Source organism: Diadema setosum, chromosome 6 (genome assembly GCF_964275005.1).
Source record: "Diadema setosum chromosome 6, eeDiaSeto1, whole genome shotgun sequence".
NCBI lineage: Eukaryota > Metazoa > Echinodermata > Echinoidea > Diadematoida > Diadematidae > Diadema > Diadema setosum.
Genome location: NC_092690.1, coordinates 6,823,520 through 6,841,709, shown reverse-complemented (window position 1 = coordinate 6,841,709; position 18,190 = coordinate 6,823,520). Strand labels below are relative to the sequence as shown.

The 18,190-nt window shown below is 35.1% G+C and overlaps 1 protein-coding gene across 1 annotated transcript in view; it reads left to right on the top strand.

Annotated features, from left to right (window-relative positions):
- Nucleotides 1-443: 443 nt before the first annotated feature.
- The window catches only part of LOC140230203 (guanylate cyclase soluble subunit beta-2-like), a 40,455-nt gene continuing 22,708 nt past the window's right edge, over nt 444-18,190 (top strand). Inside the window, exons 1-3 of the mRNA XM_072310384.1 lie at nt 444-576; nt 4,091-4,155; nt 17,250-17,323. Coding sequence (XP_072166485.1) covers nt 444-576; nt 4,091-4,155; nt 17,250-17,323 — 272 coding nt within the window. The remainder of the gene's footprint in view (nt 577-4,090; nt 4,156-17,249; nt 17,324-18,190) is intronic.

Here is an 18,190-nt window from a genome sequence, read left to right as displayed (position 1 = left end):
AAAGATTGAAGAGGTCCCTGTTGCCCAGAACGGATAATCTGACCTATATTGACCCTAAAACTATCAATCTTATCAATATCTTTGGTAGGATTAGATTCCCCAAACAGTCTTGTTTTTCCGGTCACGGAACGATTAATCACGTTTCCCCACGAAGTGTCATTCTTACAAGTATTGTAATATAAACGCTTCTCGTCGATAGAACTCTCATTGCTTTCTTTTCGGACAGACACAATCGTATTCTTGCTATAAAACGTACAAGCAGCAAAATTGTTGAGAGTATGGATGAACGTAAGATTCTGAATCATTTTATATAATTTGAGGATGTTACAAAAAGAGAACACAACTCCACAATAAGTTACAAAAGCAGATATACTGTGAGTACTCTTGATGTTTTCGTCAGAGAGTAGATCAATTTTGCCACACTGATCGACGAGATTGACTACATGATCTTCAAGAACGAGCTCTTTCTCATACAGGCCTTTTGCGATACTGACGGGTGGCCCATCAACCACACTATCGCCCTCAACAGATCTGTCCATGTCCATGAAAATGTTACCACCTTCTGCGATCAGACAGGTTGGGTTATATTGATAGCAACTTCTGATTCAAGAATCTGAGATTCAACAACAACAACAACAAAAAACAGAAAGAAATTATGAAAGTCTATACACGTTGAATTAGAAATGATTCTGACTTAAACCCTCTGGCTCAAGTGAGAAAGTGTGGACTGCCTGCGAGCTTATATACTATAGGCGATGGCTCTATAGGGTGTGGCGCTTCCTGTCAACCATTGTGTGTTCAGTCATTTTTGTTTTCTTTTAACACCAACAGTTATTGCACAATAGTAGATTTCCCCAGCCTGTTTGCATAATCAATACTGATATTTCCTTATTCTAATGTGTGAAACTCATCTCTTTGTTTTTTAATGTATAGCCACGTCATCCCCAACCTTCACACCTTCTAAATTCTGGGTTGCGCACATGGTCGCATAAAATTATTCCCACCATTTTCTCTGTTGCAGACTGAACATAATATAAAAGAAAAACACACACACAAAATGAAAGCGAATTTGAAAATAGGTGAAAAAAAAGCCTCTTGTTTTTTGTATTTTTTTTTTTTGAAATTGTATTAAATGTATGTATTAGTAGAACATACCAGACGACTTTGAAGAAAATTTGTCTGACTGTTATAACATTCTAACATTTTCTGTGTAAAAAATCCATGTACCGTCATAAGAATAAACTAGAAATGTCGCTTTGGCGACTGGTATGCCTCCGCCATAATGCATGATTTTCCCAATAGGTCTATAGATAGTACATGTGGACAATGTGTGATTACATTTTCACAAAATTGGCAAAATATTGAAATGACAAGTTTGTCACAAATGTGTTGAATGTTCACCTTCCTTGACCTAGGTTTAATTGGATGAATAGGAGAGCATGTATCTAGGGATTTAAGGACTTTAACTTGACTTTGCCAATTCATACATTTAGGCATTGAGTAATTTTCAAGGTACAGGTGTGGAGAAAAAGTGCAATTTCTGAATTGAATAGTAAATTGTTACCATTTTCATCTGACCCTTGACCCTAAAATTCATAAGATAATCACTTTCAGGTAGAACATGCATAATATGTACTAAGTTTCAAGATAACTTGAGCCACTTCGAGATATGGAGGAAAAAATTAGTTCAGCACTTTCACTTGATCTTTGACCTTTTGACCTTTGAGGCAAAAAAAAAAAGAAGAAAAAAAAAACTTTCCAGAGAATTTCTATTAGGTTACACATGCATACACCAAGTGTAAAAAAATAATAACCCTGCTGGCATTGCATAAATATGAGGGAAATAGTAAAATTTTTAAGTGTTGCACTTGACCTTTGACCCCTGACCTTTGACCCCATGAACCCTACATTCTCTAGATAATCACTTCCAGTCAGTACATGTATATACTATGTTCCATGAAGATACCTTGAACAATTTTCCAATGCACGGAGAAAAAAAAAAGAAGTTTTGATATTTTTACTTGACCTTTTCACCTTTGACCTTTGACCTCATGACCCAAACTTTCACCAGAGAATCTTAATTGGGTAATACATGTATACACTAAGTTTCAAGAAAATATATTCAGGCATTCAATAGATATGGCGAAAATAGTGAAATTTCATGTATTTGACCCTGACCTTTTGACCTTTGACCTCATGACCCAAAAAACTTTCACCAGAGAATCTTAATTGGGTAATACATGTATACACTAAGTTTCAAGAAAATATCTTCAGGCATTCAATAGATATGGTGGAAATAGTGACATTTTATATATTTGACCTTGACCTTTTGACCTTTGACCTTGAGCATGTGCACCCAAAAGTTGATAGGCACAACTTCACCCCCTAATACACATACATGCCAAGTTTCATTAGGATACCTCAACAGGTTTTGATAGTTACCTTGTCCACAAAATTCATTACGGACGGACGGACGGACGGACGGACAACCCGAAAACATAATGCCTCCGGCACCACTTCGTGGCGGAGGCATAAAAATAAGATGCCTGATAGATAAGATGACTAGGCAAGAGTATGCCTACGTAACCTTAAAGTAATGAAACAATTTAAAACGTGAAACAAGGAAATGTCAGGAAATAATGTAGTCTAGATCTTTTGCTGGACTGTTCTATCTTATCTCTCCATAAAATGTCATATCATACACTTATGATTTTGCATCATAAATCTCATAAAAGTCGCATAAGTTAAAGTTATTTTCTGTGTTCTTGAAAATAACGCATTTGGGTCAACTCGTTGTTGTTGAGTTTGGGCTGCTTCATTATGTACAGTTACCCCCTCAATTGTACATGTATTAGTATAGTATAGAATAGCATGGTATTTAATAATGAATGTTTTTGAGTGCAATGGACAAAATATTTCACGAGGTGACAGATGAAATGATGAATGATCCATTCAACTCGGCTGCGCCTCGTTGAATGGATCAAGCATTTCATCTTTCGCCGAATGAAATATTCTGTCCATTGCACGACGTATTATCAATGGCAAACAACCATTCAAATAACAAGGATCTCTTCAGGCGTTAAATGATACAATGTCATAGCATAATACAATCAAAGTACGAAGTTAATTCACAGTATACAAGGGGAGGCCGGATGTAATAGTTGTTAAACATTTTATATTGTGAGGTCTAGTAAACAAACGAGCTAAGAAATTTATTTCATTTTCTCCGTGAAAATGACTTTCTCTGGTATTATTCGAAACAGTAGAACTCTGGTACTCAATTAAACGTGAACAACATATCACGTATTCAAAAAACATTAGATTTTGTAACAACTTTCATCGCTGTTAGGATAAGTAGTGACAGCAAGTGGGATACTTTGTAACACTTTAGAAAGTATATGCATAAATTAATTTAAAGCAGGTAAATAGGATGAATTAGCCGTTCTATGCATTATGTATTGTAGGGGGAACACAATTTTATTTTTCTTTCATCGATAAACGGATGCTATGGCAAACTAAGATGATATCAATTCCTATGGTCTGGATAAAAAGAGAGCTCATTTCAGTGGAATTAGCTGTATATTTCCCGGCAGTCATGGGATCTCGGGAGGTAAATTCAAACTTTATTTTCACTTTCTTCCTTTAACAGAATGTACAAGAAACATTATTATGAATTTGACATGTGAATCGTTGAAAATGTACATAACCAAACAGGATTAACAACATGTTCATGTCTACATGATCAGTATAATAAAGATACATACACTCTATATACACCCTGAGAAAAAAAAAAGTGGAGGTACCCACTCAAAAGACTAAGCTTGTAACATGTGGATACCTCTGAGGGAAAGGGGGAAAATGGGGTGAAAATTTATAACTACAAAGAGTGCGGGAAACTGGGGAAGTGGGGAATAGAGAAAAAAAAAAGAAAGCAAAAGTGTGAAAGAAAGGGGACAAAAAACAGGGAAAAGAGGAAGAGAGAGAGAGAGAGAGAGAGAGAAGCCAAAAAATTGTTGATGCATACACCAAGGGCGAAAGCCCACAGAGACAATCAGCCAAGTGTTTTCGAAAGTGACACATTGTCGAGCAGCTTTCCAGCTGAAGAGATTCAACTGTGAGGACGAGAGGACGAAAGCACGTATAGAATACTACCAGGTATAGTAAAATAATTGATGCCTCGAGAGAACGCAGCCTTACAGTGAAGAAGGGAAGATAGTATCGTGCTCACAAGAATATTACAAAATTAAATATATTCAGTTACATTATAAGACTTCAAAAGAAACATTTTCAATCTCTTTTTAAAAGAATTCAATGAAGGTGCATTTTTTATATCCATAGGAAGGGAGTTCCAGAATCTTGGACCTACATAAATAAAAGTCTGTTGAGCTAGCAAGGTTCTTAACAGAGGTAAATGAAATTCATTTGACTGTCTAGTTGGGCATCTATGGTATGTCCGGTTACGCATAAACATGGAGTTAAATACAAACGGGAGGCAACTATTATTATAAGTATACATAAACTGCCCTAATTGTAATAAAAACAAATCTTTAATAATTACGGTAGGTCTGGAGTGTATTCTACCAATGATCGGTTTGTTGTTGTTGTTGTTGTTGTTGTTGTTGTTGTTGTTGTTGTTGTTGTTGTTGTTGTTGTTGTATAGCATGAGCTCGCCATTCTTTCACGATCATGTCAGCTTCTTCTGCAGCAGCCCGGTCGCCAACCCTTCGCTGCTAATTATTGAATGAACTCACTACGAATTTGAATGCTAACCTGCGAATTAGAATGCTCGAAAACACGCGTACTCTCATTCCGTCGAATTTGAAAACTCTCGGAGGGCATTCTAATTTGAATGATCTACTTGCTAGTTTGTTTGCCAAAGTGAATGATCTAAATACGAATTCGCATGACTATCTTAATGGCGCAATTGCGATCAAAATGAAGTTTGTTTGCAAATCGTCAGAAGGGTTATATAATGAAACTTACTTGGCTGAAGCGATTTGCCATGATGATGTGTTCATTTCGTGAATTTTGTGAGCAAGGGTGTTCGATCCATACGACTTTTATTCCTGAAGCGCCCTCTCCAGTCTGTAGTGGGTATAATGTAACGTTACGTGATGATCGAAAGTGCTCTATCAATCCGGTTTTTTTTTTTCCCCATCACGCTGTATTTATTATACATATGTGTACTATGTGCGAATCATTCGAGCGCTGAAGACCTGCGGATATTGGCGTGGTCTGATTGGTCGATTATCGATTATAAGAGAATTACGCTGCAGCCACGACCGGATAATGCTCCGAGCAGCGTTCTCAAATGGCATCGTGTTATTACAGCTTATTTCACACATTCCGTAAACTAACGAACATCAAATTAGAGAGAGAGAGAGGGAGAGAGAGAGAGAGAGAAACAATTCGACAGTTTCAAAGTTTTGCTCCAGTACATACGAACGTATTCTTGGTAGGCACTGTTCTGAATAAAGGATGGTGGAATTCATTCGATTGTCGCGTGAGGTAAACTCCCACAAACACATACACACGCACACATGATGATAATGATTATATTTATATATTAACAACTAATATGTTAATTTGAAACCATATTGCTGTCACATCCTTTCTGTTGTCACTACTTTCAAAGTTAAGACACCTTTCCTCACCATACTTATGAGTTTGAGCTCCCGATGCCACTAATGTGTATGATAAGTGAGTGATTCTTTGATTTGTCTCTAATGGCTTCCGGATTTACGCCGGTACCCTTTATATTTCATATCAATATTGATATTCAAGTTACGGATTTGTTTTTGTCTTTTCTTTGCCTATGAAATCACTACACAGATATGATATAATTTTGACATTGTGATGATGGTTATAAATTATTGGCAAGGAAAAAAAAAACAGTTGTAACGATAATAATGATAACACCTCTTATTGAGGAAATAATGAGAAAAGGACAACAGCAGAAAAGCAAATAATAATGCTGAAATTCTAAATTTTTTATCATGATATATTTCAGAATAAAATAATAGTCATATCAAGTTAGTTCGTGTATGACCTGTTGAAAAATTTTCCAGACTAACAAACCCATCCGATGGTGACAAGCCCGCTGCAGTTTCTCTCCCCTACACCGCCCCTCTCCGATATCAGGGCGATTACCCCCGGAGGACATTGGTCCCCCCCCCCCCCCCCCGGCTAAATACTGGTAAGTGATAATATTTGGAGACGAAAGCTTTCTGTGTTGATAACAGATTTGCAATTAGTTCTACTCAACATGTATATCAATAATGATTATTAACACTAAGCATTATTTAATAATAATAAACCCATAAGTGGAAATGGGTTTGTCTATTTTTTTTTTCTTTTTACACAAGGCGACAATTTATTCTTCGAATTTCTAACAATTTTTTTTTTTTATTTTTTTTTTTTTTTTTTACAATTTACACTTTCCTACAGAGCTAAATAACCTGGACTGCCTTCTAGTCCCGAGGGAGGTATTACCTCTGACGTAATGATGGTATCCAGTATGGCCGACATTGCCGCCTGGGATGAAACAAGTGAGCGCATCGAACTCGGAAGTGGAGCTTTGTCGACCGTTTAAAGGTTCTCTGACATACTTTAATGCATGTTGATTTGTGTTGATTTATGATACCCTCAACATCGCTTTTGCGGAGAAGCGAATATCTAGAAACATCCCATATATTCTTTACTAATTTTTCATCATTTCTTTTTTCAGATTACTTGGACACGCCCACAAAAAAAGTCCTTCCCAACCAATATTCCTGTTGTGACCTCATCTGTCAATCATTGCTAAAGTACTGATATGTTTAACAAAAGACACTGGAATGCACCTTCCCCTCGACTCAGCATAACTTGAATGTTTCTGTGATATTAATGTGAATAACAAAAGACATGACAAGGGAACACATGCAAGTTATGGTCGGTCTCGGGGATGGTGCATTCCAGTCTTTTGTTAATCATATTAGTACTTAAGCATTGATTGACAGATGAGATCACAACATGAATATTGGATTGGAAGGATTTCTTTGTGGGCGTATCAAAGTAATTTGAAGACAAATAGAAGAAACATGTTCGACGTTCAGTGACGTCTTTGCGTTGGGAAGGCTGATGGTTATCGGACGAGAGAGGGCGCTACATGGTTTACTCTGTTATGAGACAGAGATATGTGCCATGGTCCAGGAGTGGAACCAAAGGTCTATATAGATTAGAAGAGTTAATCGCAAGGCACCGCTTTATAATCTCCACTTATGCCTTGGAGGAGAGGATGACGCGAACTCATCATCAATGATGGGGGGGGGGGGGGGGGGGTTAGGGCGCGTTCCAGTATGGCGGAACAGCATCAGCTGTCGTCCAGCTTGACAAATTAATAACAAAAAGGACTGCAGCTTGAGCACGGGATAGAGCAAACTGCAGGAAGCGACTGCCAGCATGGATTACCAAAAAAAGAAGAAGGAAAAAAAAAGAAAAACGTTTGTCGAAACATTCCTAAAATTAAAAGACTATGAATTAAAAGAATCGTGGACATGCGTTGAAAGAGACAGTTAAGGTACCAGCGAACTATGAACTATGAATAAACGCACATACTGTTGATTTACACATATCACCAAAAGCAGCTGCCAACATGGATTATCAAAAAAAAAAAAAAAAAAAAGGTTTGTCAGAATACTCCTAAGAAAAGACTTATTAAGAGATTCGTGGATCCACGTTTATAGAAAAATGTTAAAGTTGATAGAAAAAAGTTAAAGTGCAAGCGAACTATGAATAATCACACGTACTGATGATTTCCACAAATCACCAAAGCATACAAAACTGAATGATGGTTCCGAGTGATGACGTGGTCAATAGAATTTCAAATGCCAAGGACAGGTCAGGATGTTGCCAACAAAATAGATTGATAGTGGTATACACGTGGTATGGAAATTTGAAATTAGATAATGTTGGGAAGGGGGCACTTCATGGTACTGACTGGATTGAATGTAACGTATTATTCATGGCTTGATAAAAACCAACAAATAAACTGGCTTAACAAATTATCAAGACTTGTCATTGCCTGTGTGCATCCATTTCTCTCTATTGGCTCTAATTCGTAGGTCCCCTCAAAAACTGCAGTATTGTAATAACTATAATTATTATAGGCCAATGTGCATATGCGAATATAGGTGGGGCCTATTATTAAAAAAAAGGGGGGTATTTGCATGTGTGTGGTTGAAATGAATAAGTCTAAACAATTTGTGACCCTGCACCATAAAACCTAGAAAAGTCGCCAAACATTAACTTTAAATAATTAAGGACAGATTCTGAAAGAGCAGACCTTAAGCTCTAAAATGATGTATAAGTCAATTCAAATGGACACTCCCAACCCATCTAAATATTGAAAAGAAAACACATACTGTGGGGGAAATTGTTTACTGAGAAAAAGGCTACAAAAAATAAGGTCTCGATCTTACCATGCCTAGCTGTGCATTGAATGGGACAAAACAGGATTTGAAACTCCGCAGTATAAACAATGAAAGGATTAGGCTGAAATTGATCATGCTCTACTAACCCATTCTATTCAAGACTAATACAATATTCAGAGCAGTGCAATTATCCTTCCAAAAGTTAGTAGAATCGAAAGTGAAGGGTGTGAAAAGGGTTTTTAACTTATGGAAGGGGACTCTAGAACGACACAACTTTTCTACAATATTCTAAAAGTTTCTATTTTAAGGTACTTTTCTGGAAAGTGTTGTAGAAAAACTGCTGAAAACACAATATCCCATTCGTTTATGATCCCAAACTTTACCATGACGTAGCTGAAATCTTTCTCTCTCAGAAAATATGAAAAACTCAAGATTTACTATTAAAGTTGACCCATCTCACTTTTTTTTTTCGAATCCTGAAACAAAATCAGTGTGTGCTTCTTTTTGTTGGTTTTGTGATGCACGGTCACATTTATTGTGTACAGTATAGCTTATTCCCATGTGTATTGTAAAATAATCGACATTGTTTTCTTTCAAGAATGCTTGAAATAGTCGGCTTGCACTGTATATCCTGTGTCTCTCTTTTTTTCTTTTTTTTTTTCGTTTGAATCTTTTGCGGAAACATCTGTGTTTTCAGAGCATTGACCAGGCTTTTGCAACCTTTTATCTCTGATGGGAACTACCAGGATCAATTTGGACAGCATGTCAATGCATGAAAGCCGATACCTTTACCTTGATTTTTCCACGGTAGAACACAGACATATGCCACAACAATACCAGCAACAATAATCCTGCTTCTCTTTGTGAAGTGTTTAGGTGTCAATGCCGTCCATCTGTTCTCTTATTTGTTTTCTACTTTAATAACTGATTTTGTCCATCTTCTCTCGTACAAACTTGTACAACTTTTCTACACCGCCGAAACTGGCTACATGTTCTGGATTAGAATGAATTCTATTCCGAAAACGAAACATGTTTTCGCATATCGCCACAGTGACTTTGAATGTTTCAGGACAAACATGTCTGAAAGACCAATCGTATACTTCCGTATTCCAATGTATATTGACATGGTCACATTTTGATCTCTCCCTTTTGGCATTGGCCGACCCTTTTCAAGGTAAGTTTTGCTATAATGTACATAGCATTACCTTTACAAAGTACATGTTGATACTTTACACTGTTCCAACGATCCACCCCCACATTATTCACCGGCTTCCCAGGAATTATCAAAGTCAGTTTCATACACGACCTTAATTAGTATAAACATACTACAGTAGTTGGGACGTTGGTGTGCAATGCATCGGAATCACTTCAGTGATATTCTCTTGATGAAAAATTCACTTCTATTTCTATCGGATTATAACACTCATTATCATACATAAACACAAACAACGGTAAAATGTATACAGCCAAACACCAGTTTTTCACTGTTCAGAAATTAGATTGTACATTTTCCATCCCTTATATGGTTAAATTATGGTTAACATCCAAACAATAGTCATGAGAGTTTGTTTGTTGTTGTTGCGTATATCGGGGAGCACGTCACGAGAGTCATACAGCCCAAGAGTTATACAGCCCAAGAGTCATTCAGCCTTTGAGTTCGACACTAAGCAAAAAAAAAAAAAAAAAAAAAAAAATGGCCCTCAAGACCGACACATTAACCCCATGTTGTAATGTCTAACTCGTGGGATGGTTTTACCTACAACAGTGTTGAACTCATAAACACATACAGAGGATGTGTATTATCTTACCAGCGGCATTTACTCATTGTATGCGTCGGTCACTTCCGTCGTCCGTTCCCTTTAACTACACCCAACAGAGGCAGAGCGGTAGGGGGAAATGGTTCCTATGCGCCTGCAGAGCTGTCAAATTGTGCTCTATTATGTAGGCCCTGCAGTTAACTATGTTAAGTTTAAGGAATCTGTGAAATGACGTTGTTCTTTCATTACATTTGTCTCTATTTTATTTGTTTGTTTGTTTGTTTTGTTTGAAAAGATTTTATTTTCTGCATTTCATATTTTCTTTCAGAATAACAAAAATAACAAAGGCAGGTTCAATTACACAAATACAATTCTGAAAATTATTGACATATTACATAGTAAGTCATATTTTGTATGTAAAGACAAATGAAACGTTAAATAACATACAAAATGTTTATATGGCCAATAATGACTTAATTCACAGTAATATATAATATATATATTTCAGCATGGCACAAGCTTCAGCCGTGGCTCTTCTTCAACATATCCGTACACAGATAAAAAACAAAACAAAACAAAACAAAAATACGATTTTATTTTCTTTCGTTTTCTTATTCAATAAGAGAATATGATTTATATACATGTCAATAGGAGACTTGCCCGTGATGAGGTCTTTAGTGATGAAATCACTACTTTTAAAGGGAAGATAAACCCCAAGAGCAATGTGGATTGAGTGAAAGCAACAATATTAGTAGAACACATCAGTGAAAGTTTGAAGAAAATCGGACAATCGATGCAAAAGTTATGAATTTTTAAAGTTTTGATGTTGGAACCGCTGGATGAGGAGACTACTAGAGGTTATGACGTATGAGTGGACAACAATACCAAGAAAATATAAAGAAAATTCTGCAAAAATCCATTTTTCATGAAAATTACAAATTCCATCAACTTGATGTTGACATATGTTAAGGGTAGCAATTATTCCCCCTGCTTTCTGAAAGCGGTTGGTCCATTGCTCTTTCGTAATTCTAGAAAAGTGAATTTTTGTTGAATTTCCTTTATATTTTCTTTGTATTGTTGTCCACTCATACGTCATATCCTCTAGTAGTCTCCTCCTCCAGCGGTTCCAACACCAAAACTTTAAAAATTCATAACTTTTGCATCGATTGTCCGATTTTCCTCAAACTTTCACTGATGTGTTCTACTAATGTTGCTGCTTTCACTCAATCCACATTGTTCTTTGGGTTTACCTTCCCTTTAAAGTTAAGAAACCTTCCCTGCCCAACCTTTTCCTCACCATGTCTGAATTTGAGCTTGATCCGATGTCATTGAACATTTGAAACTTTGAAATGTCTTTAATAGCTTTCGTATTAAATTTCTAATCCTCAACTGACATCACCTCATTATAAATTCATTAGCCATTTTTTTTGTAAGTCAATTATTGAAAATGAAAAAAAAAAAAAAAACAACAACAACAAGCATGGCATTACCCTGAAACGATCCCCATAATATGTGTCAGGAAGACCCAGATGTTTATTTCTTTTAAAAAGAAAAAGAAATCAGAAGTGGCCATGCGACAAGTAAACACAGAAAGGTCTCTACTAATATAAAGAAAGAAAGAAAGAAAGAAAGATAGGAAGGAAAAAAGTAAAGAACAAACAACAAATAATAATTATTTATTCATTGATATTATTTATTTATTTATTCACTGTGTAGAAGATAACGTTCATTTCATGAATTAGGCTGCATGCCTATATCCCTGCAGTTCATCAGAGATGTTTTTTTATGCGCATGCGTCAAAGGAAATATCAAATTGCTTATCGGTTTTGGCAACAGGCTTGGATACCATTATCTTTTGTTACATTTTTTCCTTTCAGCTTTGTCTACGGAGAATCATCGGAGTTCAAGGTCCGTCCTATTTTTCAACGTAATTCATCAGACATCCAGGGTTAAATTGAAAGTGTGCTCCTATTATCATACCTTCTTTGTTGAGTAATTCCAAATTAATCAAGTAGCCCACATCTGTGCAAGCTTGTTTTTTTCTTTTCTTTTTTTTTTTGTGCGGGCCTTCCTTTCTCAACAACAGAATTACTTCTTTCGAAAAGCTAGCTTGATATAGGTTACGCACGTGTTTATTTTCTGTTCAGTTTTCTAATGTATAGCTGAAAGAATCTGTATCATATTGGAAACGAACATTACTCATAATTATGATAACAATGATAACGATTATAGCAATGATGCTAATAGCTAATAAAAGTTAGTGTAATCTATAATGGCATATATATATATATATATATATATATATATATACATACAGATAACAACAAAATTATTCATACCCCTAGGAAATTTTCAGTTTTGAGCAGATTTCTTACAAGTAAAGGATGGGGTGATGGTGATTGGTTGTTATATCTCAACATTTTTATTGTTATTCAAATTAGGTGAAACAGGAATTAATGTCAATCTATAGACGACAATAGTAAAAGGTTAACACCATTCACCATCACTCCATCCTTCACTTGTAAGAAATCTTCTCAAAACTAACAATTTCTCAGGGGTATGAATAATTCTCTTGTTAACTGTATATATATATATATATATATATATATATATATATATATATATATAATCATATATATATATGTATATGTGTGAGTGTGTGTGTGTGTGTGTGTGCTTGTGTTTGTAATTACAATCGTATCATCAATATTAGTAATGATATTCATAATAACAATAATAACAATTACAATGAGAAGACGAATAACTATTTTTTATTGCGTATATACAAAAAAAAAGAACTGACATGTCTATTCACATTGAGGGAGAAAAAAAAAATTATAGTCTATCAAAATAAAGGTAGAAGAAATATCATCATGATATATATAGAGAAAAAATGAAACAAAGGTAGATAAAGAGATCATACCTTCATTTTCTTCAAAGGTGGATGGATGATGATTACACTCCCTTCAAATAAGCACATGAAGACTTTGTTTGCAAAAACCGATAAGTCCATATTTGCCAAATGGAGATATTTGCGATTTAAGGTCAAGAAAAATAAAGAGAATAATAAGAAATTTTTTGCTTCTTTTGATCATAACTTCAAAAATGTACCTTTATATTTAGTGACCAATATATCATTTAAAATGTATCATTTTATACTTTATGACAGAGACCATACTTCAAAATCTTCAAAAATGGACTTATCGGTTTTTGCAAACAAACTCTTCACATGTTGTCACGGGATACGAGATGGAATATGATTTTTGTTCACGGATTCATTCTTCATTGAAGGCTTGGCACATGCTCTGATCAAAGAAAAAGTTTTGTGCCGCCGTCATTGAGTTATTCTCTAGGGAGATCTTCAGATTATCTCCATGGCAACGATCCGCTTAGTGCGCCAAAGTCTAGTGCGCAGAAATACGAGAAGAGATCGTGTATGACCTTTATGTCATTATCTCTTACTCCAACCTTCTCGCACTTTCTCTTCCCCTCCGTCTCTCCTCTCTCTCTCTCTCTCTCTCTCTCTCTCTCTAATTGCCCGGCAGTGGCGCGGTCAGATGTCTTTTCAACTGGACCCCCAATCAGATTCCAGTCATATTGCCAGTTAGTAGTTCGGTGGCGGTGACAGCTTTCATCTCTTCACCAGTCCATTGGACAGAACACATTGCCTGATTCCACCTGTTGCATGTTACTTGTCATCAGCTCCAAAAAATGGTAAGTAGTGTCACTCTGTGTTTAAATGTGGATATGTTGTTACTTCGGCGAATTTAGTATTCGTAGTAGACTTGGTGACAAAGCAGTATTTAGGAAAATGGCATAGGTATGTGAAGAGTTTGGTCGCAAAAGCGGTTAATGCCATCATTTGCCATTTTAAGACACATCCATCATCAACAAGAAGTTAGCTAAATTTGCAAGCACACTCTCCACATATGTATATATTATGTATTCTTATATGTCTTTTCTTCTTTGAGGAAGTGGTTTAAATAGTTATTTGTGAACTGCCCATATTTTTTTTTTTCGGAGTTTGGTCGTGGTAAGGATTTTCTAACTCAATGCTTTGAAGAGCATATTCTGATTTCCCTCAAATATTCTTGACGAAGATTGAAAATACCCGGTCAATCCATGTAACGAGTGAATTTCACAGGACTTTTCTCATATTAATGAATATCTGCTTGATGTTTTACCACTGACGATTTTCACATTGAAAGCTTTTGGAGAACGTTGTAAAAGATGTGCAGGTTTTAGATGACTTGAATAAAACCCAACTTAATTCAATGTAATCAAGTGATTACATTCTGATGTTAAAGGGATCATAATAATATTCACTTGAGATGGGGAATCAGGTTTTAACATTCTGAAAGATAATTAGAAACCACTCATATGAATTATCAAAGGGCATGCATGCAATTTTTTAGGGATGAAAGTTTATCTGATGAAAATCGGTTTTGAAAAGGATGGGATATTATCGAAAAACAAAGTTAGACAAAGTCGTCCTGATAAAAGGTGGCTCCAATCTTTTATTGTGATCTCTTTGTTTCTGGATATATCAGCCATTCTAAGCCAAATTTTCAAAAAATAACTTTTACATTCCTTTCAGAATTGCATGCTCTCCAATGTTTTATCAAAGTGGTTTCTGATCATCTCGCGTAAAGCTGAAATCTGAATCCCAATCAAAACTAAAACTATATATTCCCTTCAACAGATCTGCTGAAACATATATTTTTTTTTTTAGTTACAAAATGTTTGTTGCCAATAATAGTGAAAATTAAAAGGAAATAATTTCTTGAATTACTTCTAGACTATCAACAGTATTAAAAAAATTTCGAGCCTTTCTGACTTGTAATATCATTAGTGTGAATTGCTGTGCTGTGCTGACTCCTTTCATTTTATGTTTATATAATATTTGTAGGATAAATTTAGAGATGCGTTAACGCAAAATAAATGGAAGAAACTATGAAGCATGCAAAAAAAAACCCAGAATTTAATAGCATGTTTTCTGAAACATCACAATAATGAATTGCATAAATGATTAACGTTGTAATTCATTCTCGGCATATCACAATATATTTACCGTGATCTTTTTCTCACTTAATGTTATAACATAATTGAACGTGAAAATCTGAGATCGAGTTCTGTAATCATGTACCATACTCGTTTCTTACGATTATTAACTACGATATTTGTTCTTATCATATTTTATAACCGAAGTTAAATGATGGTAACTGGTAATGTTGCTATCAGAGTTACTCCATAAATCTCACCGAAGGAACACGTATCTCTCGAAATCAAACCATGCTTGCGTGGAGGTAGAAACAACAGAGAATTCATTATGCGTTAAAATCCAAACTTCATCTATTATTTATTGGATTGTGGCTGCAGCTGGATTATGTCAGGCTTGACCCTTTTACTTTAACATGCGATTCTATTGATTAGATCTGGTTGAATTGTGTTCGGTATTGACTTGAATGTGATAACCAACATCAAACAATACCTGTTTTCTCATATTCTACAATTTATAATTAATGTTCATTTGTTCAAGGCCACACATGGTTGGCTGTGATGGCGATTTACGTATTTACTGCTATGGAGTCTCACATACAATAAGGGAGTTCACGGTTGCGATTTGCGCATGTGAAAAATAAAGGTCAAATGATAAATGTTTGTGTATTTGCCTTTGAATTTCGAACGAAAAGAATCCTCAGGGAAATGAGGATTTGGAATGGAAAGTTGTGTGTTTCACCTTGTTAGAACGCACAGGTGAAAGTGATTCATCAATAATGTTTAACAAAAGCTGCACACGCATTTCATTGACATTGATTACAAAGGTGGCATGCTTCAACAAAAAGAAAAATGCTCTCTCACAGGTCCTTTCCATGTTATTTGGAAGTCTGTGGTGTAGGGGTCAAATGAGACATGCGCTAACCATGAACTCCCTTATACTGAGTTATCCTGTCATGATATACCGTGATGGTCACGGGGTGTACCATTTATTATTACATTTTTGATGTCAATGTCATTGCCTTGGATTACTGCCTATTGGAACAAGTTTCTTTCAGCCATTCATGGGAAATGAAAAAAAAAAAATCACAACAACATATTTACACAATGAAATAATTACATATACATTCCGCATTCATCATAACATATAACACAAGCCATATACTGATTTTCAACAGTGGTTCCTTTTATTTCCAACAGTTTTCGTAAGTACAGTGCACATAAAAATTCAAGATTCAAGATTCAAGATTCGTTTTCACTTCCATCATATAAACCAAAAAAAATTGTGTACAATGTATATACAGAAGATATTTGTAATAATTGCAGAATGTGATTTAACAAAGTACATATGAAAATGAGTAACAGATGAAAAAACATAAAGTATGTCATACAAGTTACTAAGGATGGGGGTGGAAATGGGGGGTCCTACTAAGAAGCAAAGCTTGTACGATATGGGACCCTCAGAAAATACACAAGACAGCGATATAAAACAAAATAAAACGAAATCAAAATAATTTGGAAAGAAAGAAAAGAAAAGATGTTATACTGCGTTTCAAACTATTGTGGAAAAGGAAAAAAAGATGAAATGTTATTCTGTACTTCATACTTGTGTTGCATATTATGAAAGAAATAAAATTAATCATGTATTATCACAGCTTTGCAATGTAGTGGCCCCGAGCCATCGAAGTACCGCTGATGTTGAGCCAAATACATGTATATATATATATATATATATATATATATATATATATATATATATGTATATATATGTATTTATATATATATATATATATATATATATATATATATATATATATATATGGTTACATATACATAATTGCAGTAAGAAGGAAAGATAGATAGAGAGAGAGAGAGAGAGATGTCTGTGGATGTGTGTTAGATGTTCGATATGTTGTTGTTTTTTCACCTTGATATCAAGCCTTGGGACCAAACAACGTTTATTGTTTGCCTGTTTTACCCAATTGTTACAATATAGTATAACAACGAAACTTACATTTTTTCAGGTAAAACATGAACTTACGTCGAAATTTTCTGTGTTTTTGCTCCTTTTCTTGTAACCCAGTACGGCAGTGTGAATGTCAGTATCAAGGACTTGGTGACGGAGAAATGGGGGAACGAGACGTGGGAAAAGATACGGTAAACTCTGCAACATACTCCCTTTCTTTCATGTGCATTGTAATGTTTGTCATCCCTTTGTCGCTGAGGATGAATAAACGACATTTCCTTTTCCATTTCCTTATATTTCATCCCAAGTCCAATATGCCGTATTAAAAGACATGTGAAAAAGAGCATGTTGGAGTAGCGCAATAAAGTAACTAAAAATACGTACATGAAATAATCTAGGAGGAGAGTGATAAAAACTTAAGATTATGGTAAAAAAAAACTGTTGATCGTTTACAACAAAAAAAAAAGTGAAGAGTTTGCTCGAAAAAGGCATAGTCTTGAATTGCAAATATGCATGGGATGGAGAAATAGACGAACAAACAAAAACAAACCGAACAAATGGGAGAGCATGGGTGATGTATCTCACTTTAGGATAATTCTGTGCTTGTGGGACTTGATTTGTCAAGCATACATTAATTAAAATTCACAATGGTCTATACGAATTTGACGAACTAGCATTCTGTGTGCGTGTGGCTTTTTTTTTTTTCATTTTCTTGTTTGATTCTATTTTATTTTCTTTTTGCATTATCGCTGCATCTGCACACGCACTGTTGATAGTAAAACATGTAATCACACACACACAACCGCCCATACACACACACACACACACACATATATATATATATATATATATGTATATGTATATATATATATATATATATATATATATATATATATATATATGATAGGATCTATTATTATATTGACTAACTTGTCCACGTCTTGGTTTAATATTACCATCAAGATTTAAACTGAAACCAAGTTCATGATGTAACCAAAAGTTTATTTCGGCTCACACTTTTTTCGAACGATTCGCTTTTTGTCAGAACACTTGAGAAA